General features: G+C 48.7%; 1 protein-coding gene across 1 annotated transcript in view; it reads right to left on the reverse strand.

The window, feature by feature from the left end:
- Positions 1 to 3,804: 3,804 nt before the first annotated feature.
- MUC17 (mucin 17, cell surface associated) overlaps positions 3,805 to 24,020 on the reverse strand; it is a 28,250-nt gene continuing 8,034 nt past the window's right edge. The window contains exons 3-13 of the mRNA XM_055347861.1: positions 21,699 to 21,912; positions 14,696 to 14,827; positions 13,835 to 13,962; positions 13,425 to 13,483; positions 12,166 to 12,317; positions 11,115 to 11,183; positions 10,834 to 10,993; positions 9,649 to 9,810; positions 9,360 to 9,457; positions 4,667 to 4,812; positions 3,805 to 3,879 (exon numbers count right to left, since the gene is read on the reverse strand). Coding sequence (XP_055203836.1) covers positions 3,805 to 3,879; positions 4,667 to 4,812; positions 9,360 to 9,457; positions 9,649 to 9,810; positions 10,834 to 10,993; positions 11,115 to 11,183; positions 12,166 to 12,317; positions 13,425 to 13,483; positions 13,835 to 13,962; positions 14,696 to 14,827; positions 21,699 to 21,912 — 1,395 coding nt within the window. The remainder of the gene's footprint in view (positions 3,880 to 4,666; positions 4,813 to 9,359; positions 9,458 to 9,648; positions 9,811 to 10,833; positions 10,994 to 11,114; positions 11,184 to 12,165; positions 12,318 to 13,424; positions 13,484 to 13,834; positions 13,963 to 14,695; positions 14,828 to 21,698; positions 21,913 to 24,020) is intronic.

Genomic DNA, 24,020 nt, shown 5'->3' on the forward strand with positions numbered 1-24,020 from the left:
GACTTAGTGTATCTGCCTCCAACTATCTCTTTGCATCTCTATGCATTTGGATTTCTTGGTTTCTGCAAAGTGACAGGGCCAGCCTTCTGTCTTGCTTCAAGTCCAGCAATCACTCTTGTATGGTTGGAGGAAGAGAGAGAAGAAACTTAAGAGGGATGAGCTGCAAAGAGAGAATTATGACAGGGAAGCTGATGTAGTAATAGCTCATGTTTTCTCTCTCCCACTCTTTCTCTTTTAGAATTTTTTATATGCCAGAATTTGTTCCAAGCATTTTACATGTATTAACCCACTTTATCCCAAGAGTGGTCCCATGGGGAGGGCACATAAGTGATAGATAAGAACGCAGATTTGAGTCGGGCACTGTGGCTCACACCTGTAATCCCAGAACTTTCAGGAGGCCGAGGTGGTAGGATCGTTTGAAGTCAGGAGTTCGAGACCAGCCTGGGCAACATAGCAAGACCCCTGTCTCTATTTTTAAAATGTTAAAAATTAGCTGAGCATGGCAATGCACACCTGCAACTACTTAGGAGGCTGAGGCAAGAAGATTGCTTGAGCCCAGAAGTTTGAGGCTGCAGTGAACCATGATCGCACCACTGCACTCCAGCCTGGGTAACAGAGCAAGGCCCTGTCTCAAAAAAAAAAAAAAAAAGAACACAGGTTTGACCAGATGCCACCCTGTTTTCTAATCCCAGCCTCATACCCATTGGTTTCATGATCTTGGGCAAGTTGCTAGGATGTCTGCCTTGGTTGCCCTCATTGGTGGACTGGGAATGATGAAAGGTACTTTGCACATGGTAGGTGGTCATTGGGTTTATTTTTCTTTTTGAATACAGAGTTGTTTTGCTCTTATTGCCCTGGCTGGAGTGCAATGGTGCAATCTCGGCTCACTGTAACTTCTGCCTCCCAGGTTCAAGTGATTCTTCTGCCTCAGCCTCCCAAGTAGCTGGGGTTACAGATGTGTGCCACCACTCCTGGCTAATTTTCCTATTTTTAGTAGAGACAGGAATTCACCATGTTGGCCAGGATGGTCTCAAACTCCTGACCTCAGGTGATCCACCCGCCTCAGCCTCCCAAAGTGCTGAGATTACAGATGTGAGCCACCACGCCCAGCTACTCAGTTTTTTTGTTGTTGTTGTTGTGTGTGTGTGTGTGTGTGTTTTTTTTTTTTTTTACAGCTGAGGGAGCAGAGGTTCAGAGAGAAGAAGTTACTTTCCCAAGCTCACGCAGGTAGTAAATGGCTCACCAAGAGTGGACCTGGGCAGCCTATGGGTCTGGGTGCTCTGACCTGCCTCTCCGTTTCACAGATAGGATGAGAGAGTGGGAAGGTGCTGAGATTTCAGTTCCAGATGGGATGTGGGGTCTGTAGCCCTGTTAAGTCCCCCCTCCCATGGCCACAGATGCCTATGGGAGGCAGGAGGCAGGTCTGAAAGTAAAGATGTATGAATTCAGCTCAGTTTTGGGAACTGAGGATTGTTCATTACTGGGTATGTACTCCAAGGAAAAATAAACTATTCTACCCCCAACACACCTGCACCTGTAAGTTTATTGCAGCACTATTCACAGTAACAAAGACATGGAATCAACCTAGGTGCCCATCAGTGGTGGATTGGGCAAAGAAAATGTGGTACATGTACACCATGGAATACTATGCAGCCATAAATAAAACAATGAAATCGTCCTTTGCAGCAACGTGGATGCAACTAGAGGCCATTATCCTAAATGAATTAACACAAAGACAGAGAACCAAATACCGCATGTTCTCGCTTATAAGTGAGTGCTAAACGTTGAGTGTACATGGACGCAAATATGGGAACAGTTGACACTGGGGACCCCAAAATCAGAGAAGGAGGGAGGGGGTCAAGGGTCGGAAAAATACCTGTTGGGGCCGGGTGTGGTGGCTCATGCCTGTAATCTCAGCATTTTGGGAGGCCAAGGCAGGCAGATCACTTGAGGTCAGGCATTCGAGACCAGCCTGGCTAACATGGCAAAACTCCGTCTCTACTAAAAACATAAAAATTAACCAGGCATGGTGGTGCACGCCTGTAATCCCAGCTACTCGGGAGGCTGAGGCAGGAGAACCACTTGAACCCGGAAGGCAGAGGTTGCAGTGAGCTGAGATTGTGCCACTGCACTCCAGCCTGGGTGACCACGAGTCTCGGTCTCACAAAAAAAAAAAAAGAAGAAGAAAAGAAAAAAAAAGAAAAACTACCTATTGGGTACTATGCTCACTACCTGTGTGACAGATTTATTCATACTCTAAGCCTCAGCACCACACAATATACCTTTGAAACAAACCTGCACATGTACCCCTTGAGTCTAAAAATTTAAAAAAAAGGTCAGGTTCATGGTAATTTTTTATTTGTAATTTTTCTAATTTTTAATTTCCAATTTTGCTTAATTCGAAAAAATACATACCACTTTGGAGCAAATAGGACACAACGTTAACAACTGATAACTCCAGATGAAGGTTATATGGGGTTCACTGTTATATATACCTATATATGTGTAATTTTTTTTTTTTTTTTAAGACAGACTCTCTCTGTCACCCAGGCTGGAATGCAGTGGTACGATCTCCGCTCACTGCAACCTCCACCTCCCAGGTTCAAGCCATTCTCCTGCCTCAGCCTCCTAAGTAAGTGGGATTACAGGCATGCGCCACCATTCCCGGCTAGTTTTTGTATTTTTAATAGAGTCAGGGTTTTACCATGTTGGCCAGGCTGGTCTTGAACTTCTGACCTCAGGTGATCCGCCTGCCTCGACCTCCCAAAGTGCTGGGATTACAGGCGTGAGTCACCACGCCCAGGTAGGGTTCACTTTTTTAACTTTATTGTTTTAACTTCCCTGTAGATTTGCAAATTTTCAAAATTAAAAAAAAAAAAAAAAAGGCCGGGCATAGTGGCTCATGCCTGGAATCCCAGCATTTTGGGAGACAGAAGTGGTTGGATCGTTTGAGCCTAGGAATTCAAGACCAGCCTGGACAATACAGCGAAACCCCGTCTCTACGAAAAAATTAAAAATTAGCCGGGCGTGGTGGCCGGCATCTGTGGTCTCAGTTACTTGGGAGGCTGAGGCTGGAGGAATTCTTGAGCCCAGGAGCTCAAGGTTGCAGTGAGCAGTGATCACACCACTGTGCTTTGGCCTTTGCGAAAGAGTGAGACTTTGTCTCAAAAAAAGGAAAAGAAAAGAAACAATTTTGATGGCAAATATGGAAATGATCAAGTGTAACGGAATATTTTTGTCACAGGAGAGGCCAGAAGGGGACCGCTGAGAAACGGCATGGTGCCTGCAGGTGCTCAGAGAGTCCAGTAGGGGGAAGCAGAGTCCAGGTTCTGTCTCAGGTTAGGCTTTGAAGCGGGTGGCGGGTGGGACAGACTTTCAAGAATACCATGAATCCTGAGCGGCATGGCTGGAATAACAATAATTATTAAAAAGCGTCCTAGGAATATTAAGAAGGACAGCGATGAAAGAGGCTTTAGAAATAACCTAGTCCTTATTCGGCAGAAGGCAAGACTGAGTCCAAATAGATTTTTCCCAGATTTAACCCAAGGAATTCACGAGAAGGCTGGAAATAGAACCCAGGTCTCTATCTCTTTAGATGCATGGAAAGAAATAAAAGCCCGTTTTCAGAAGGAGAGCTTGGAAAATTTGGTTTTCTTTGGTAGGAAGTGAGTCTCTCTCTCTCTGTCTCTCTCTCTGCCTCTCTCTCTCCCCCCCCCCCCCGTGTGTATGTGTATGTGTGTGTGTGTGTGTCTGTCTGTCTGTCTGCCTTGCCTCTTGGACACCAGCAAATGGTGTCAGTGGAGTTCAAGGAATGGTCCTCTTTCCACTGCAAATCTCTCTCTTGTTGTCTTCAACCCCAAAAGCATCCGATTTTATGTTCTGGAGGAGAGAGAGAGAGTCTGGGAGGTTAGAAACAGGAGCTATGGGAAACAGGAGGAAAAGATCTGGGAACCATGAAAATTGTAATAAAATTGCTTTATTATTTTTAGTTACTACAAATATATATTATAATATTTACTAAGGAAAAAATCAGAACTCATAACAATAAGAACTTAAAAAATACCCACAATCTTATATACCAAAGGTAAATGCTCTATATTTAAATACAGGTGTTTTTCATGAAGATGGTATGCAATAATTCTTATGAGAGCATTTTGTGATATGTAAAGTGCATGCAGTCCAGTGTGCAAGGGGTCATGGTTGTAAACAGCGGGTCGAGGGCGCTGTCCATGGTACTGAACCCGGGGAGACGAGGGGAGGAACATCTCTGAGCTTGTTTGGAAGTGCTAGCAGGGAAGTCCAGACAGGTACTTGTATGCCTTTGACTGAAGCATGGTCCTCCTCTATCAGAGAAGGTCGTCCTCTCGTCCTCTTCAACTGAGCATGCAGCTTTAGGAGGGACACATATGGGGCAGCGAGGGAGGACGGGGACACCTGCCTACTCAGCCAGATCAACCAAATCAATCCTGGCGATCAATGGGGTCATAGATGTTGCAGTCAGAGTACCCTCAAATCTGGAGCGTCTTTGAAAAATGAGCAGGAAAGCCTAGCCTGATATCATGACAAGCCCATTGGAGCTTCCACGGGTTTCTATTTGAGAATCTCCCAGCACTGCTGTCTCTCCTCTTTCTCCTTGGTAAGTACAGGGCTTGTTTCCTGTACTTACAATGGGAACATTGAGTTCCCATGGAAGGCTCTCAATGGGAAAATGCTCCACCAAGCTTAGCCGGACTGGGATCTCCTCACTCCCAGACTTCTCAGCTCCATGCCTTAAAATGATGTCGTCATTACCTGAGGCCTCTGAATTCGGATCTGAAAAGAGAGATAAAACCAAGTGAGAGCTCAGCCCATGAGGAATTTGGGATTCTGGAAGCATAGGAGGATTGGGATAGGAAGTGTTCTGTTAAATTATTTTTATTTTTTATTATTTTTTTGAAACAGGGTCTTACTCTGCCATCCAGGCTGGAGTGCAGTGGCACAATCACAGCTCACTATGGCCTGTAACTTCTGGCCTCAAGCGATCCTCCCACCTCAGCCTCCCAAGTAGCTAGGACTACATGTGCACACAACCACACCTGAATAATTTTTAAATTTTTTGTAGAGATGAGGTTTCACTATGTTGCCCAGGGTGATCTCAAACTCCTGGGCTCAAGCGATCCATCCACTTCGACCTCCCAAAGTGCCGGGATTACAGGTGTGAGCCACTGTACCTGGCTATGATTATTATTTCTTTTATAGCAACAGAGTCTCACTTTATTGCCCAGGCTGGTCCTAAACTCCTGACTTCAGACAATCTTCCTGCCTTGGCCTCACGAAGTGCTGGGATTGCAGGCATGAGCCACCGCACCTGGCCTAAGTGGTTGGTTTAGAACTTGTCCCATTACCTGGATTCTAGCACAAACCAATTGTGCCTTCCCCTCCCCGCCAGGTAGGTTTACAGTTATCCTTGCTGGAGATTTCATCCTTGCCCAAAGGGCTATGTCAAGGGAACATAGCACCTGAAGACGTTCACACTTGTTATTTCTCCTACCCTCAAATATCCATCTAGTTTAAATCATATTAAGGCAGTGATCAAGGAGTGGTCACTTTTTGCCCAAGTGACCAATCTTGGCCTTAATCATGAGGGGAAAACCTGATGTTATATACTTGTTGAAGTGAGGCGATAGCATTATCTATGATATAACAAAAATGTTTAATCTGATTCCAGTTAAGCCTCTAGACCCAACCTCCAGTATTTCCAATCCTAGGATACCTCTAATACCTCTGATACTAAGGATGGGGGGGACAAGTTAGATGACACCATGAAACAAACCAGGAGTGTGAGACATTTTTCAAGACAACCATCCTAGACTCTTAAAAAAAGCAGTATGTTAAAAAATGTAGGAGCCCATTCTAGATTAAAAGACCAAAGAGACATAATTGAAGTCAGTGAGTGAAATCTGTTATATCTACATCTGAGAAAAAAAAATAGTAATAAAAGATGTCCTTGGGCTAATTGGAAACATTGGGTACCAGACGATATTGTGAAGTTATGATCAATGTATTGGATATAATCGTGGTATTGGGAAGTGTGTGCTGAAATGGTTACAGATCAAGTGTCAAAATGTTGGCAGCTGACTTTCAAATTATTCAGCAAAAATTAGTGAATAGATCAATACAAAGAAAGAAACATATGGCATGTTAAGCCTTGTTGAGCTAGATGGAATATGTAAGTATTTACTGCACTGCTATTTTGACTTTTATGTGTGTTTACAAATTAAAATAACTAAGTAAGTTGGCCATCAAGGATGTACTTAGAGTAGGGAAGGAAACCTCCGAACCTGAAGCCTCAGGGGTCAAGGGAAAGTGATTCTACCTTGCTACTTAGCTTTTATTCTTCCCCTGAGTTAGGCTTGTTTCCTGGCAGTATGGACCTGGGAGGATCACCTGGACCAATAAACTGTAAACATGGTTCTGTTTTTCTGAAGGTCCTACCATGTAGGAAAGGAGAAGAAGAAAGTCGCAGGGTTGGGGGAGGCCAGCATCCCATCCAGGCCCTTCTTACCTTTGTTTCAGGGTCTATGTGTCTCAAGGAGGGCTGGAAATTACTATAGATGGACTCCAGGTGGATGGAATCATCATCTTGTGGAGGGATGGAAAGCACCATGGAAACAGGAGGTTAGAAGGACAAACTTTCATCTCTCCCTTTAATCCCATCTGATGGAGGATGAGACAGTTTTTCTCTACCCCTAGGAAACTGCAAACCCTTGAAAATGTGACAAACTGTCAACATTACCTGACTCAGCAGCTCCCTAATACAGGCATATTAAGGCTATGAATTTTCTGAGTACAGCTGTAGCTGCATCCCACAAGTCTTGACACTAATTTCTCACTTTCACTATAATCTCTTATCTGATCCATACATTATTTAGACACTTGAAAAAAAATTCCAAAGATACGGGATTTTTGTTTTTGTTTTCCAAAACTATTTTTGTTATTGATTTCTAACATACTTGCATTATGGTCAGATAATATCGTCTGATTTAAATACTTTTTTATAAGTTTTTTGAGGCTTTTTTAATGGCCTGTGTATGGCCATCCTTAAAAGTTTTCTTGTGGACTCAGGTAATAAATGTGTACCCTCTATTTGTTGAATGCGGTGTTCTGTATTGTATTAAGGCTAATTATTTTGTACAAAAGTTCTGTAATCCTCACTGACTTTTGTCAATTACTAAGAGAGGCGTTTTAAAAATATCTTACCATGTTGGTGAATTTGTTAATTTTTTTCTTGCAGCTTTGTCAGTTTTTGCTTTATCTATTTTGAGATTGTACTAACAGAGCAAACAAATTAGACTTGTGTCTAACAGAGTAAGCCATTTCCTAATATTGATCATTTTTATACCTAGTAATTCTTTTTGCTTTAAAGTTTATGTGCCTGCAATGAGTACAGCTATACACAAAACAACAGACACTTTGTTTAGTATTACCCTGTTTTGTCTTTTCTACACTTTTGTTTCTAACCTTTGTGTTTCTATTTAACATGTACCTCCCACCGACAGTGGATACTTAGATTTTTTTTAAAAAAATCCTTTTTAAACTAGAGTTTAATCTACTTATATGTATTATGATTTGTGATATATTTGCATTACATCCTATCATTTTATTTTCTATTTTCTATGTGTCCTATCTCCTCTTCCTCTTCCCCTTCCTCCTCCTCCTTCTATGGAATCTTGCTCTGTTGCCCAGGCTGGAGTGTAGTGGTGCGATTTCAGCTCACTGCAGCCTCCACTTCCCAGGTTCCAGCGATTCTCCTGCCTCAGCCTCCCAGGTGGTTGGGATTACAGGCACATGCCACCATGTCCAGCTAATTTTTGTGTTTTTAGTAGAGACGGGGTTTACCATGTTGGCCAGGTTGGTCTGACCTCAGGTGACCCACTAGCCTCAGCCTCCCAAAGTGCTAGGATTACAGGCATGAGCCACATTTTTTTTTGTTTTGTTTTAGAGACAGGGTCTTGCTCTGTTGCCCAGGTTGGAGTGCAGTGGTGCAATCATAGCTCACGCAGCCTTGACCTCCTGGGCTCAAGTGATCCTCCTGACTCAGCCTCCTGAATAGCTAGGATTACAGGCATGCACCACTGTGCCTGGCTAATTTTTTTAATTTTTTGAACTCGTTATGTTGCCCAGGCTGGTCTTGAACTCCTGGCCTCAAGAGATCCTCCAGCCTCGGCCTCCCAAAGCATTGGGACTGTAAGCATGAGCCACTGCGTCTCACCTCCTTTTTCTTTTTCTCCCTTTCCTGCCTCTTTGTGGGTTGACTGGACTTTTCCTCATTCTAATCTTCCCCTTCTTTAGAATTTAAAGACTATTTTGAGAAATTTCTCATTCCACCTATTTCCTTCTTTAGAATTTAAAGACTCTATTTTTAGAAATTTTAACATGTGCATTTAACCTAGCAAAATCTAATGTTAGTCTCTTTACTGAGGTACAACTCCCCTGCTAATGAGCTCACCCACTCCCGAGCACTAATCTGTGCACTAGAGAAATCTACCACCCTCAAGGAACCTGTGTCTCCCCAGTGGTTCAGTTCACTATGCCCCATCCAGGGTCTCACAGGAGTCAGTAATGGAAATAAGGTTTTAGCTGTGGAGCCAAACATTTTGGAGTGGGAAATATTTTCCCCCTTCAGTCTATAAGCCTCAGGGTCTTCCCAGGTGCCTCCTAGGTACTCTTTTTTTTTTTTTTTTTTTTTTTTTTTTGACAGGGTCTTGTTCTGTTGCCCAGGCTGGAGTGCAGTGGTACAATCACGGCTCACTGCAGCCTCCATCTCCCAGGCTCAAGCAATTCTCCTGCCTCAGCCTCATGAGTAGTTGGGACTCCAGGTGCATGCCACCATGCCCAGATAATTTAAAATTTTTTTTCTTTTTTTTTTTTTTTGAGACGGAGTTTCGTGCTTGTTGCCCAGGCTGGAGTGCAATGACACAATCTCAGCTAACTGCAACCTCTGCCTCCCGGGTTCAAGTGATTCTCCTGCCTCAGCCTCCCAAGTAGCTGGGATTACAGGCACCTGCCACCACGCCCAGCTAATTTTTTTGTATTTTCAGTAGAGACAGGGTTTCACTATGTGGTCCAGGCTGGTCTCAAACTCCTGACCTCAAGTGGTCCACCTGCCTCAGCCTCCCTTTTTTATTTTTATTTATTTATTTTTTTTAAGAGATAGAGTTTTGCTGTGTTGTTGCCCAGGCTGATCTTGAGCTCCTGGCCTCAAGTAATACTCCTGCCTTGGCCTTTCAAAGTGCTGGGATTACAGGTGTGAGCCCACCGCACCCCCAGCCTGTTTCCACATTTTGAGCCATTCTGAGTTCAGAGAGGAAGGCCAATACCTTGGCAGATGTCAAAGCCAATGTTTTGGAAGGTCCCAGGAGCTGGTCCACCGCCCTCTTCTTGCCACTTGTATAACTGAGACAATCTGTACTTTTGCCTATTGATGGAAACATCAGAGAGACCCCATTAGGACTGGGGAACAGGAATAAGGACCAGGGACAAGCTGTATCCCCATTTTTAGCTGCCCCCACTGCCCACCTAGATGATGAAGTGATTAGAGACAGAGGGTTCAGAGGAAGAGGAGGAGCTGGAGGGAGTTGGAAGAGGAGGTGGTAGGGGCTCGCTCACCGTTTCACCTCTCTCTTGGAGCGGAAAACGAGCATCAGGAGAGCTACCAGGATGATCAGCATCAGCACGACCCCTGCCCCCACGAGGCCATACACCAGACTCTTCTGGGTGCCCTCGTTACAGGCCTCCCCACTGTACCAGTGAGTTTCCGTGGTCACGCAGCTGAAATGGGAGAGAAGCGGCAGGTTGGGGAGAGAGAACGGAGTCAGCACCAGCTTCAGACCTGGGCCCTGCCCAGTGGGTGTTTAATGAAGAGGAGGCAAGAAGAGATTGCCAGGGGGCATAAAGCAAGGCACCCCGAGGGGATAAACAGAGATGAAGACCAGCATCCCTGGAGGTGGTCCTCAAATGAGCTCAATTCCCACTCCAGGCTTTTAGATTTTGCCTCCAGTTGCAACCCAGGACCTAGGACGGTTGGCCCAACCCTGGGTCTTCCCTGGGCTGCACCCCCAGGGACTCCAGGACCCCACAGTGATCTTGCATCCACCCATTAACCTCCTCACTTCCAGCCTTCCTCTCTATCTAGAAAGCCAGGCTGCAGCCCTGATCCAGAGCTCCCATTACACCCCTGAAGCTCTTCTTCCCTGCTGCCTTGAGATGCCCTCTCTAAGCCCTGTTCCTTTCTTCCCCTTTCCAGCTTGTGACCCCCTCTTCCAGGAAGCCTTCCCAAATTAACTACTCAGGTCTTTGCCCACATGTGGCTTCTTCCCGCACCTGATGCTCCAGCTGTTCTCTCTCTTTGGTTCTGTTTAAAGTGACAATGTTTTTCTTTGCTTTCCTACCTCTGTGACTGGGCTAGAGGGCTTCTCCCCACTCCCCATATGGGTGTGTAACCTTCTGTTTCTATTTCACCAGCAGAGGATCTTGTTCTCTCTCTGGAGAGAGAGCAAGGCTCTGTCTCTGTTCCCTCAGTCGGACAACCTTCCCAGGAGGTTGTCACCGTCCTCAGCCCTCCTTAGCACAGAGAGGACATGGTTAGGCTGTTCTGGACACAGCCTTGGAGCTCAACTACTCATGTTTTTCCCTTATCCCCAACCCAATTCCTCTGCAGCTGGACACATTCAGGAGACGCTGGGACCTAGTCCCATGACCTTGGTCTCCAGGCAATGCCTGGGGTGAAGCCCTGCAGGGGTGGGGAGGACCAGGACATCTGGGCTGGGCTGGAGGAGATGGGGGAGCACTCACAGGCACCGGGGTCCACTTCGAAACATCTGGCACTTGCCGAAGTTACAGTTCTTGGAGACATTGAAGCGAGGCTCACAGGGGCTGATGCAGTATGGCTTCTGGTCCCGGTACTCCACTACGAAGTAGTCTCCATATTCCTTGGCCGTCTTCCGGCAGTCCTCTGGTGGGGGGTGCAGGGGCAGGGAGCAGCCGTGATCAGGGGGCTGGGGGGACACTGTCCCACTCCTCCTGGGCTCCCCACCTCTCCAGCCTTCCCCCAGACCCCTTGTGTTATCACCTACCTTCAGGGTCGTACTGGGTCACCGTAATGTTTTGCACTTGGGTGCCAGTGGTGTTGAAACACATCATGGCTGTGAAAGAGACACATAAAACCCCTCAAGACACATACACGCTTGTTCTGCGTCCTCAGGGAGCTGAGACATGTGTGTGTGTGAGAAGGGGGTGGGCTGTGATGGGGAGGTGGGAATCCGGCCCCGGCAGAGGGGCAGCATCAGCCTCGCGTCCAGTGACCCTCCAAGTGTCCTGAGCCTTTTTGTCCTATGCCTCCCTTTTCTCTCTTATTTTCTTTCTTTTTTTTTTTTTTTTTTTTTTTTTTTTTTTTTGAGATGGAGTATTGCTCTGTCACCCAGGCTTGAGTACAGTGGTGCAATCTCGGCTCACTGCAACCTCTGCTTCCTGGTTTCAAGCGATTCTCCTGCCTCAGCCTCCCAAGTAGCTAGAACTACAGGTGCCTGCCACCATGCCTGGCTAATTTTGTATTTTCAGTAGAGATGGGGTTTCACCATGTTGACCAGGATGGTTTCGAACTCCTGGCCTCAAGTGATCTGCCCGTCTCAGCCTCCCAAAGTGCTGGGATTACAGGCATGAGCCACCATGCCTGCCCAATGCCTCCTTCTTCCGTCTTCTGCCATGATCCACACACTTAGATGAACCCCTGTGTAACGAGGCCCATGGGTCCTCATTTCCAGCAGACTCCCCTGTCCTATAGCCCTTAGTCCTGGCGCCCTGCAAGATCTGGTCTGCTTGTATGTCTGGCCTTGCAGGTTCCAGGACAAATTCCTGGATCTCCATGTCCTCCTACTCTCTCCATTTGCCTTTGTCCCTTCCCCTACCCCAGGGAAAAAAATGGGCCAGAGGATGATGAAGGTTAAAGACTCTCTCGGCCCAATCCTGGGGCTTCTTTGCGCTGCAACCCCAGGGACTCTAGGACCCCACAGTGACTCTTGCACCCACCCATTAACCATCCTCACTCCCAGCCCTCCTCTCTATTAAGAAAGTCATGCCCCAGCTCTGATGCCTTCTCCCTTCCCTCCCTGGAAGCCCAGAGTTTACCTGAGCAATTATCATTAATCATTATTTGCTGCGCGGTCACTTTTGTGATTTTCTCTTTCACTACTTCGGTGGCATTGTCCAATACTGTCTTGTATTCTGGTGTGTACTTGGTTCTTAGGAGGACGTCATGCTCCACCACCACACTGCCAAGACTGAAGAGGGAAGGGAAGACGTCCTGGGGTCAGAATTGGGTGCTTACCTCTAGAATCTGTACCAGGCAAGCTTCACCCTCTCTGATCCCAAGGGAAGGCAGAGCTGGGGGCAGGACAGTTGGGGTGATGACTCTGTCCTAGGCATTTGGGGCAGGACAGTTTGGGGTGATGGCTCTGTCCTACGCACTGCACTGGGCCCCCTGCTATAGGAGTTCTCCCAGCAGCCTGTGCCTAAGAGAACTTTCCACAAAGGGAGTCTCCGGGAGGTCTTAGGGAAGCCTCAGCGATGAAGATGGATGGAGGAATGGGAACCACAGAAGAGGCCATCCTTGAGGTTTTTGGGTTTTTTGTTTTAGAGACAGAGTCTCACTCTGCTGCCCAGGCTGGAGAGCAATGGTGCGATCCTGGCTTACTCTAGCCTCTGACTCCTGGGCTCACATGATCCTCCTGCCTCGGATTCCTGAGTAGCTAGGTCTACAGGTGTATACCACCATGCCCTGCTAATTTTTGTATTTTCTGTAGAGACAAGGTCTTGCTGTGTTGCTCAGGCTGGTCTTGTGCTCCCGGCCTCAAATAATCCTTCCACCTCGGCCTCCCAGAGTGCTGGGATTACAGGTGTGAGCTACTGCACCTGGTGCCTCCTACATTTATATATTGAAGCCCTAACCTCCAGAACCTCAGAATGTGACTATATTTGGAGATAGGGTCTTTAAAGAGGTAAGTAAATTAAAATGAGGCCATTAGTGTAGGCCCTCATCCAGTCTGACTGGTGTCCTTATAAGAAGGGGAAATTTGGATATGCAGAGACAGGCAGCAGGGAGATGTGCACAGAGGAAAGACCATGCAAAGACACAGCAAGAAGGCAGCCACCCACAAGCCAAGGAGAGAGGCCTCCAGAGAAACCACACCCACCCAGACCTTCATCTTAGACCTCCAGCCCCTAGAACTGGGGGAAATAGATTTCTGTTGTTTAAGCCGCCCCATCGGTGGTATTCTGCAATAGCTGCCTGGGCACAGTAATGCAGGGGGCACAGTTCTAATTGCCTTTATAACTATGACCACTGCTTCCACGCCACAGACCCTCTTCCCACGGGCCCAGACACTTACCGTAGCTTTGTGATGTTCACCCCGACGTACTCAGGGATCCCAGAATACACAATATTCATCTGAAAGGCAAGGGGCCACTGTGTCATCCCAGAGGGACCATGGGGCCTTTCCGTGGGACATCAGGAGGTCACAGGACCAGGGGATGATCCTGTCCCGCAGCATCGTAGCAAACTCATCAAATGGAGTGGTTTCTTTCCAGAGACCTGCTCCACCCCAGGGGCCTCCTGCAGCTCCCAGGTAAAACCTGGCCTCATCTCTTCCCTCCTCCACTGGCAAGCCCTGAGGACATGGGGGCATGAGAGAACTCCCGCACATCTAACAAGGGAACAGCCCCCAGCTACCTTCTTACCCTACGGACTCTGCTCTGGGGGGAACTGAGTAGCCATGGGGCCTTACTCTCCCAGACTTACCTGTTCCGTGAATGTCTGATTGAACTCCTGGAATTCCTGGGAAGAGTGGTTTTTTAGCTCTTCGGTGAACTTCACACTGGTCACTGTCACAGTCAGTTCCATTTGGGCAGAGATAGTCTCCGGTGGCCCTGAGGCGGGTAGACTTACTGAGCAAAGCATCTCTGAGTTTCCTACTCAGAAGATCTGCCCCCAGCCTGGGTGGAGGGAGTGAGCTCCATTGTATTTTATGGTAAAATTTTGTGCCAAATTTGTATCCAAAATACACCTTCTTGTTTTATTTTCTTTTCTTTCCTTTTTATTCATTTTCTTTTCTTTCTTTATCACATTCCCTCTTTCTTTCTTTCTTTTTTCCTTCCTTCCTTCCTTCTTTCTTTTTTTTGACAGGGTATTGTTCTGTTGCTCAGGCTGGAGTGCAGTGGTGAGATCATAGCTCAGTGCAGTCTTGACCTCCTGGGCTCAAGCAATCCTCCCACATCAGCCTCCCAAGCAGCTAAGACTACAAGTATGCACCACCACACCCAGTCAAGTTTTTGTTTTTTTTTTTTAAATAAATAAATTAGATCTCAGTATGTTTCCCAGGCTGGTCTCAAGCTCCTGGCCTCAAGTGATCCTGCCTCATGCTCCCAAAGCACTGGAATTACAGGCGAGAGCCACCGTGCCTGGCCTATTTTATTCATTTTGTAATGCTTTAGCATTCGTAGCACTGGGTGGAAACAAAACAAAACAAAACAAAACAAAAAACACCACAGCCCAGAAGAGGCCCTATTCCTGGCCTCACATCAAGGTGGGGCAGGAACTGGTGCTTGTATGGAGGTCGGGTCCCAGGGCATGGGGTGGGGGAAGGCCTGGGGTTGCACTCACCTATGTCAATGCTGCTGACCACCTCCTCACACAACTCCCCATAATAGAGGTTGGAACACTGGCACTTGAGCCCATCCCAGGTGCCTCCATTTTTGCAGCGAGAGGCCGTATTCTGGCACCCATCTCCAAAGCCTGTGGAACAATCACAGAAGTTTTCTTTCCAAGTTCCTCCATTGAGGCACCTCACTGGAAGGAGCAGGGATCTACTGTGGTTACATGTTGAGCACAGCACTTTACAGCTTACAGTGCGTTTGCACGGACACTGTCTAATTTGTTTGTTTTTTGAGTCCGAGTTTTACCCTTGTCGCCCAGGCTGGAGTGCAATGGCGCGATCTTGGCTCACTGCAACCTCCACCTCCCAGGTTCAAGTGATTCTCCTGCCTCAGCCTCCTGAGTAGCTGAGATTACAGGCGTGTGCCACCACACCCAGCTAAGTTTTTGTATTTTTAGTAGAGATGGGGTTTCACCAGTTTGGCCAGGCTGGTCTCAAACTCCTGACCTCAGGTGATCTGCCCACCTCAGCCTCCCAAAGTGCTGGGATTACAAGTGTGAGCCACTGCGCCCGGCTCCGACACTGCCTAATATGATACTCTCATGAGACCCCAGGGGTGCACAGGACAGTTACTATTATCCTCACTTCACAGATACGCAAAGTGAGTCAGAGAGAGGCTAAGCCACCTCCGGATGGGTCCGAGTGCAGGCTACACTCCACCCAGTCCTAGTCCAGCATGCTTGACTTTACCCCAAAAACGTGAAGAAAGAGAAACCTGGTATTGTGAGAGGTGAGCGACACAGTCAGGGCTGAGGAAGGGAGAACCCGGGTGAACTTGAACAGTCTAGATTCCACCCAGGTTGAGAATTAGATGGTCGTTATTCCTCAACACCCACTTTGGAAAAGCCCATACTGGCAATCGTTACTGTTATGACTCATTCTGATTCTTTTTTAATTTACTGGGATGTGGAGTTTGAGGGAGGAGTTTAGATCTTATTTTATTTATTTATTTATTTTAATTTTTTTTTTTTTGAGACGGAGTCTTGCTCCGTCGCCCGGGCTGGAGTGCAGTGGCGCGATCTCGGCTCACTGCAAGCTCTGCCTCCCAGGTTCACGCCATTCTCCTACCTCAGCCTCCCAAGTAGCTGGGACTACAGGCACGCCTGCCACCACGCCCAGCTAATTTTTTGTATTTTTAATAGAGACGATGTTTCACCGTGTTAGCCAGGATGGTCTTGATCTCCTGACCTCGTGATCCACCCGCCTCAGCCTCCCAAAGTGCTGGGATTACAGGTGTGAGCCACTGTGCCGGGCATTTTATTATTTTTTTTTTTGAAACAGAGTCTCACCATCTCATTCAGGTTGGAGCGCAGTGGTGCAATCACAGCTCACTACAGCCTTGACCTCCTGGGCTTAAGCAATCCTCCCACCCTAGCCTCCCAAGTAACTGGGACTGCAGGCATGAATCACCATGCCTGGCTAATTTTTAAAATTTTTCTGTAGAGATGGGGTATTGCTCTGTTGCTCAGGCTGGTCTCAAACTCCTGGCCTTAACAAATTCTCCAGTCTCAGCCTCACGAAATCCTGGGATTACAGGTATGAGCCATCATGCCCAGCCTAACAACTCCTTTTTAAATTGCAATTCAACAAATAAACTCCTCTTAGTTTAAATAGGTAGGAAGTAGTGACAGCCAACTCTAGAATATCTGTGCCAATCAACCTGGAAAATCTAAAGCTCTGTTTTCTTTGGCTTTTCTTGAAACTCGCTGTGCCTGGGTAGATCAGTATTCAAGGTGTATTTTGTCTGGGGAAGTGCACGAGGTATGTATAGACTCTGCAAAGACCTGCCTCACCTCTGCCTTCCGGTTTACCCTAAACAGACTCAGAGAGCAGGATCCACACTTGTGAAAATCACAGCATGCAGCCTCTATTTATGGGCTTTTGCTCCAAGACGTTTGGAAAGAATAGAAGAGAGAAGTCAAGAGTCCTGGGCACACTGGAAACCCATACATCCTAAATCAGTCTCCTCCCTCTATCTCTCTCCCGCTTTCACTACTGAAGATGTCCAGACCTGAGCTAAGTGCCAAAACACAAGCTAGTCAGAAACAACAGAAGCAGATGCTGGGGCGCGTTCACCCATTGCTCAACAGTCTAAGGGAAGGCCAATCTCTGGGGAAGAAGAGGAAGACAGAAGGAGGACAATCTGCTTCAAAGATGTGACCCAGATGGTGGGTCCAGTGGCATTGCAGCCACCTGGCCTTTGTCGTGAGACACCTACGAGGCTTCCTGGAAATACAAGGTCCAGATCTCCCACCTGAAAATTCTCAGACCACTCATCTGAGAATCAGAGAGCTCAAGAAGACAAAGATATATTGGAGACAATCCAGAGAAAAAAGCCATATGATAGAAAATCCAGCCAGGCACGGTGGCTAACACCTGTAATCCTAACACTTTGGGAAGCTGAGGCGGGTGGATCACCTGAGGTCAGGAGTTCAAGAACAGCCTGGCCAACATGGTGAAACCCTGACTCTACTAAAAATACAAAAATTAGCTGGATGTGGTGGTGTGCTCTGTAATCCCAGCTACTTGGGAGGTTGAGGTGAGAGAATCGCTTGAACCCGGGAGGTGGAGGTTGCAGTGAGCCGTGATTGTGCCATTGCACTCCAGCCTGGGCAACAAGAGTGAAACTCCATCAAAAAAAAAAAAGAAAAAAGAAAAGAAAAGAAAAAAGAAAGAAAAGAAAAGAAAAAAGTTCAGGCAAAGTAGAATTCAGCAAAGGAAAAAAATCACAAAGTCCAGAGAAAACGTAGTAGTCAAAACCTGAAGAACCACCCTTCATCATCATCAATTCAAGATGGGATTGGGCAGTTCTGTGGGCAGACACAGATCATATACCTGTGAGCCTATTCATCTAAATAAATCAGTGTTTTCAAGTATTTTAATTAGCATACTTTAAAAAATGTATGCAAAATATTCTTAATCTGGGAGTCATACTCACAGGTCTATTAGTATATTACATGATTCATGTAATAAAATATGCAGGATATTATAATAGCAGGTATTGAATGGTGCAACGCTCACCCTAACAAGAGAGAAGAAGGCTGAGTGAAAGTTCTTGAGTCAGAGAAAGGAAAGGGATACGTAAGGACAGCAAAACACTCATAGGCATTGGAGGTAGAATTCAGAGCTGACAGAAGTGAAGGAATCTTCTTTTGCTTCTATAGTGGGTGCTCAGAGGATAAGATGAATCAAAATAAAAGTGAATGGTGGCAGAGATACTTGACAAAGGTACACATGAATGAATTGGCAAAAACCTTCTGCAAAAAAAAAGTTCGTACTTTAGTATGAACAAAATCAATGAGAAAATCCACTAGAAAGTTTACAAAGTAAACTAAAAAGTTTAAAAGAAAACAAACCACTCAGAGTTAATAACATCATGGCCCTCTCCCTCTCCCTCTCCCTCTCCCTCTCCCTCTCCCTCTCCCTCTCCCTCTCTTTCCACGGTCTCCCTCTGATGCCGAGCCAAAGCTGGACGGTACTGCTGCCATCTCAGCTCACTGCAACCTCCCTGCCTGATTCTCCTGCCTCAGCCTGCGCAGTGCCTGCGATTGCAGGCGCACGCCGCCCCGCCTGACTGGTTTTCGTATTTTTTTGGTGGAGACGGGGTTTCGCTGTGTTGGCCGGGCTGGTCCCCAGCTCCTAACCGCGAGTGATCGGCCAGCCTTGGCCTCCCGAGGTGCCGGGATTGCAGACGGAGTCTCGTTCACTAGGTGCTCAATGGTGCCCAGGCTGGAGTGCAGTGGCGTGATCTCGGCCCGCTACAACCACCTCCCAGCCGCCTGCCTTGGCCTCCCAAAGTGCCGAGATTGCAGCCTCTGCCCGGCTGCCGCCCCGTCTGGGAAGTGAGGAGCGTCTCTGCCTGGCCGCCCATCGTCCGGGATGTGAGGAGCCCCTCTGCCTGGCTGCCCAGTCTGGAAAGTGAGGAGCGTCTCTGCCCGGCCGCCATCCCATCTAGGAAACAAGGAGCGCCTCTTCCCGGCCGCCATCACATCTGGGAAGTGAGGAGCGTCTCTGCCCGGCCGCCCCGTCTGAGAAGTGAGGAGACCCTCTGCCTGGCAACCGCCCCGTCTGAGAAGTGAGGAGCCCCTCCGCCCGGCAGCCGCCCCGCCCGAGAAGTGAGGAGCCCCTCCGCCCAGCAGCCACCCCATCTGGGAAGTGAGGAGCATCTCCGCCCGGCAGCCACCTCGTCCGGGAGGGAGGTGGGGGGGCCAGCCCCCCACCCGGCCAGCCGCCCCGTCCGGGAGGGAGGTGGGGGGGCCAGCCCCCCGCCCGGCCAGCCGCCCCGTCGGGAAGGGAGGTGGGGGGGGGTCAGCCCCCCGCCCGGCCAGCCGCCCCATCTGGGAGGGAGGTGGGGGGGTTAGCCCACCGCCCAGCCTGCCGCCCTGTCCGGGAGGGAGGTGGGGGTTCGGCCCCCCGCCTGGCCGGCCACCCGGTCCAAGAGGTGAGGGGCGCCTCTGCCCGGCCGCCCCTACTGGGAAGTGAGGAGCCCCTCTGCCCGGCCAGCCGCTCCGTCCGGGAGGGAGGTGGGGGGGTTAGCCCCCCGCCTGGCCAGCCGCCCTGTCCGGGAGGTGAGGGGCACCTCTGCCCAGCCGCCCCTACTGGGAAGTGAGGAGCCCCCCCGCCCGGCCAGCCGCCCCGTCCGGGAGGTGAGGGGCGCCTCTGCCGGCCGCCCCTACTGGGAAGTGAGGAGCCCCTCTGCCCGGCCAGCCGCTCCGTCCGGGAGGGAGGTGGGGGGGTCAGCCCCCCGCCTGGCCAGCCGCCCCGTCCGGGAGGGAGGTGGGGGGGTCAGCCCCCGCCCGGCCAGCCGCCCCATCCGGGAGGGAGGTGGGGAGGTTAGCCCCCCGCCTGGCCAGCCGCCCCATCCGGGAGGTGAGGGGCGCCTCTGCCCGGCCGCCCCTACTGGGAAGTGAGGAGCCCCTCAGCCCGGCCAGCCGCCCCGTCCGGGAGGGAGGTGGGGGGGTCAGCCCACCGCCCAGCCTGCCGCCCTGTCCGGGAGGGAGGTGGGGGGTCAGCCCCCCGCCTGGCCAGCCGCCCCGTCAGGGAGGGAGGTGGGGGTGTCAGCCCACCGCCCAGCCTGCCGCCCTGTCCGGGAGGGAGGTGGGGGTTCGGCCCCCCGCCTGGCCAGCCACCCCATCCGGGAGGTGAGGGGCGCCTCTGCCCGGCCGCCCCTACTGGGAAGTGAGGAGCCCCTCTGCCCGGCCAGCCGCCCCGTCCAGGAGGGAGGTGGGGGGGGTCAGCCCCCTGCCCGGCCAGCCGCCCCATCCGGGAGGTGAGGGGCACCTCTGCCCGGCCGCCCCTACTGGGAAGTGAGGAGCCCCTCTGCCCGGCCACCACCCCGTCCTGGAGGTGTACCCAACAGCTCATTGAGAACGGGCCATGATGACAATGGCGGTTTTGTGGAATGGAAAGGGGGGAAAGGTGGGGGAAAGGTGGGGAAAAGATTGAGAAATTGGATGGTTGCCGTGTCTGTGTAGAAAGAGGTAGACATGGGAGACTTTTCATTTTGTTCTGTACTAAGAAAAAATTCTTCTGCCTTGGGATCCTGTTGATCTGTGACCCTACCCCCAACCCTGTGCTCTCTGAAACATGTGCTGTATCCACTCAGGGTTGAATGGATTAAGGGCGGTGCAAGATGTGCTTTGTTAAACAGATGCTTGAAGGCAGCATGCTCGTTAAGAGCCATCACCACTCCCTAATCTCAAGTACTCAGGGACACAAACACTGCGGAAGGCCGCAGGGTCCTCTGCCTAGGAAAACCAGAGAACTTTGTTCACTTGCTTATCTGCTGACCTTCCCTCCACTATTGTCCTGTAACCCTGCCAAATCCCGCTCTGCGAGAAACACCCAAGAATGATCAATAAAAAATAAAAAATAAAAAATAAATAAAATAAATGGGTAAATGATAATTAAAAAAAAAAAATAACATCATGGCATACAAAGTGCAATGGAATAGAGACATGCAGAATACAAAAGAGAGAAAACAGGACTTCTGGACAGAATACTGGAGATTGAGGTGCCCAGGCAAAGAGAGGTAATGCTGTGTTCAAAAAAGGGGAACTTGTGCAAGAAACAGTGAGAGCAGAGAAGTGAGAGAGTGCTGAGACAGAAAACCTTGATGCAGGTTTTATCAAAGGGAAGACAAGTAAGTCAGAGCAAAAGGAGTTTAGGAGTAAATGTTTAAGAAGAAAACCACAAAAAGTAGTGAGTGGAGATTGAAAAGAAAGGTCAGTTTCAAAAAGGAAAATTCTTTTGAAAAGTGTCTGTTCTTATCCTTTGCCCACTTTTTGATGGGGTTGTTTGATTTTTTTCTTGTAAATTTGTTTAAGTTCTTTGTAGATTCTGGATATTAGCTCTTTGTCAGATGGGTAGATTGCAAAAATTTTCTCCCATTCTGTAGGTTGCCTGTTCACTCCATGGAATACTATGCAGCCATTAAAAAAGGACGAGTTCACATCCTTTGTAGGGACATGGATGAAGCTGGAAACCATCATTCTGAGCAAACTATCACAAGGACAGAAAACCAAACACCACATGTTCTCACTCATAGGTGGGAACTGAACAATGAGAACACTTGGACACAGGGCAGGGAACATCACACACTGGGGCCTGCCATGGGGTAGGGGGATGGGGGAGGGATAGCATTACGAGAAATACCTAATGTAAATGATGAGTTAATGGGTGTAGCAAACCAACATGGCACACGTATACATAGGTAACAAACCTGCACGTTGTGCACATGTGCCCTAGAACTTACAGTATAATTTTTTAAAAAAAGGAAAATTCAAGAAATCACTTACATGTTGTGGTTGTTGGCACAGTAGGAGTTGAGGTGGGGTTGCTCTTAATTGTAGTATTCGTGGGGACAGCGGTGGTGGTCACTGTGGGGGAGGAAGTGGTCCGTGTGCTGGGTTTTGTCCTGGTGGTCATGGTAGTGACAGCCTCAGGGTTCACAGTCGTGGAGGAGGCAGAGGTTGTTGGAGGTGTACTGGAGTGAGCAGGAGGAAATATAGGTGGGATGGTTTGAGAAGTAATTGTTGACGGCCTGCTGGATTCTGATGAAGGGGTCACAGGACGGGTGGTGACAGAAGTAGAGGTGTGAGGTGTACTGGTTGCAGAAAGCGTTGATGCAGAAGTAGTGCAGCCTCTGCTGGTTGTGCTGGGTGTGCTGGGGGCAGTAGACATGGTCACATATGTGAGGGGAGCTGCAGTAGTCATTGCGGGTGTTGTAAATTCCTTAGTAGTTGAAAAAGATGTGGTGGTACTACTACTAGAGGTTGATGGTGTGTTTAGTTCAGTGGAAGTTATCACAGGGGTAGATACAGCACCAGTTGTTGCAGGAATGACATCAGCAGTAGAACTGGTGACAGGAGTGCTGGGAATAAAAATGGTTGTCCCAGGTGTGCTTCCTTCTGTGATCACTGATACAGATATGGTGGTGGCTACAGGAATTGTGGGAGGTGAAGCAGTGTCAGTAGAAGGGGTAAAAGTTGTGCTTGTGTAAAGAGGAGGTGTCGAAGCTGTGCTGGCCCCAGGAGAGCTAGTTGGAAGTGTGGTGCTGACAAGAAGAGTTGTTAATGGAGTGCTTCTTTCACTGGTAGTTGAAATACGTATGGTAGCGACTTCAGCAGGTATGGAGAATGAACCGGCTTTGGTAGAGGTGAGCAAAAGTGTGCTGGTATCACCAGGAGGTGTTGAAAGTGTGCTGGCCTCAGAAGGACTCGTCACAGATATAGGGCTGATGAGGAGAGTTGTCAATAAAGTGCTTCTTTCACTCGTAGTTGACATAGGCATGGTGGTGGTGCCTTCAAGAGTTGTAGGAGATGAACTGCCTTCAGAGGCAGTGGTCATGGACATGCTAGTGTCAACAGATGGTATGGAAGGGGTGCTACTCTCAGGAAACCTCGTAACAGGTGTGGTACTGACAAGAATAGTGGTCCCAAGGGTGCTTATTTCCATGGGCATTGACACAGACATGGTGGTGCTGTCAAGAGTTGCAGAAGATGAAATGGCTTCAGTAGAAGTGGTCACAGGTGTGCTGGTGACAACAGAAGGTGTGGAAAGGGTGCTGCCCTCAGAGCTGGTCACACATGTGGTGCTGACAGGCATAGTTGTTAATGGAGTGCTTCCTTCACTAGGCATCCAGATTGGCATGGTGGTACCTTCAGGAGTCACAGGAGATGAACTGACTTGGGTAGAAGTGGTCACAGGGGTGCTGGTGTCAAAAGGAAGTGTTGAGGCTGTGCCAGCCTCAGAAATGGTCACCGATGTGGTGCTGACAGGCAAAATTGTTAATGGAGTGCTTACTTCACTAGGAGTTGACATTTGCAGGGTGATAACTTCAGGAGGTGTAGGAGTATAAGTGGTCTGAGTAGAAGTGGTAACAAGTGTGCTTCTGGTAACAGAAGGTGTGGAAGGTGTGCTAGCCTCAGAACTGGTCACATGTGTGCTGCTGAGGGGCATAGTTGTTAATGAAGAGATTCCATCACTTGCAGTAGACATATGCTTAGTGGTGACCTGAAGAGTTACTGGAGATGAACTGGCTTGACTAGAACTGGTAACAAGAGTGTGGGAGTCAACAGGAGTTGTTGAAAGGGTGCTAACCTCAGAACTGAACACGGGCATGGTGCTGACAGGCATACTTGTTAGTGGAGTGCTTCGTTCACTATAAGCTGAGGTTGGCATGCTGGCACCGTCAGCAGTTGTAGGAGATGAACTGGCTACAGAATAAGTGGTCACAGGTGTGCTGGTGTCAGCAGGAGTTGTTGAAAGTGTGCTTGTTTCAGAACTGGCCACCGTTGTGGTGCTGAAAGGCACACTTGTTAATGTACTGTTTCCTTCACTAGGAGTTGAGGTTGGCAAGCTGGTACCTTCAGTGGTTGTAGGAGATGAACTGGCTTCAGTAGAAGTGGTCACGGGAGTGTTGGAGTCAACAGGAGTTGTTGAAAGGGAGTTAACCTCAGAACTGACCACCGGCGTGGTGCTGACAGGCATACTTGCTAATGTAGTGGTTCCTTCACTGGGACTTGAGGTTGGTATGCTGGTACCTTCAGCAGTTGTAGGAGATGAACTGGCTTCAGTAGAATTGGTGACAGGTGTGCTGGTATCAACAGGAGTTGTGGAAAGGGTGCTAGCCTCAGAACTGACCACTGGCATGGTGCTGACAGACATACTTGTTAGTGGAGTGCTTCCTTCACTATAAGTTGAGGTTGGCATGCTGTCACCGTCAGCAGTTGTAGGAGATGAATTGGCTTGAGAATAAGTGGTCACAGGTGT

The sequence above is a fragment of the Gorilla gorilla genome, chromosome 6, assembly GCF_029281585.2.
Source record: "Gorilla gorilla gorilla isolate KB3781 chromosome 6, NHGRI_mGorGor1-v2.1_pri, whole genome shotgun sequence".
In the NCBI taxonomy this organism is placed as follows: domain Eukaryota; kingdom Metazoa; phylum Chordata; class Mammalia; order Primates; family Hominidae; genus Gorilla; species Gorilla gorilla.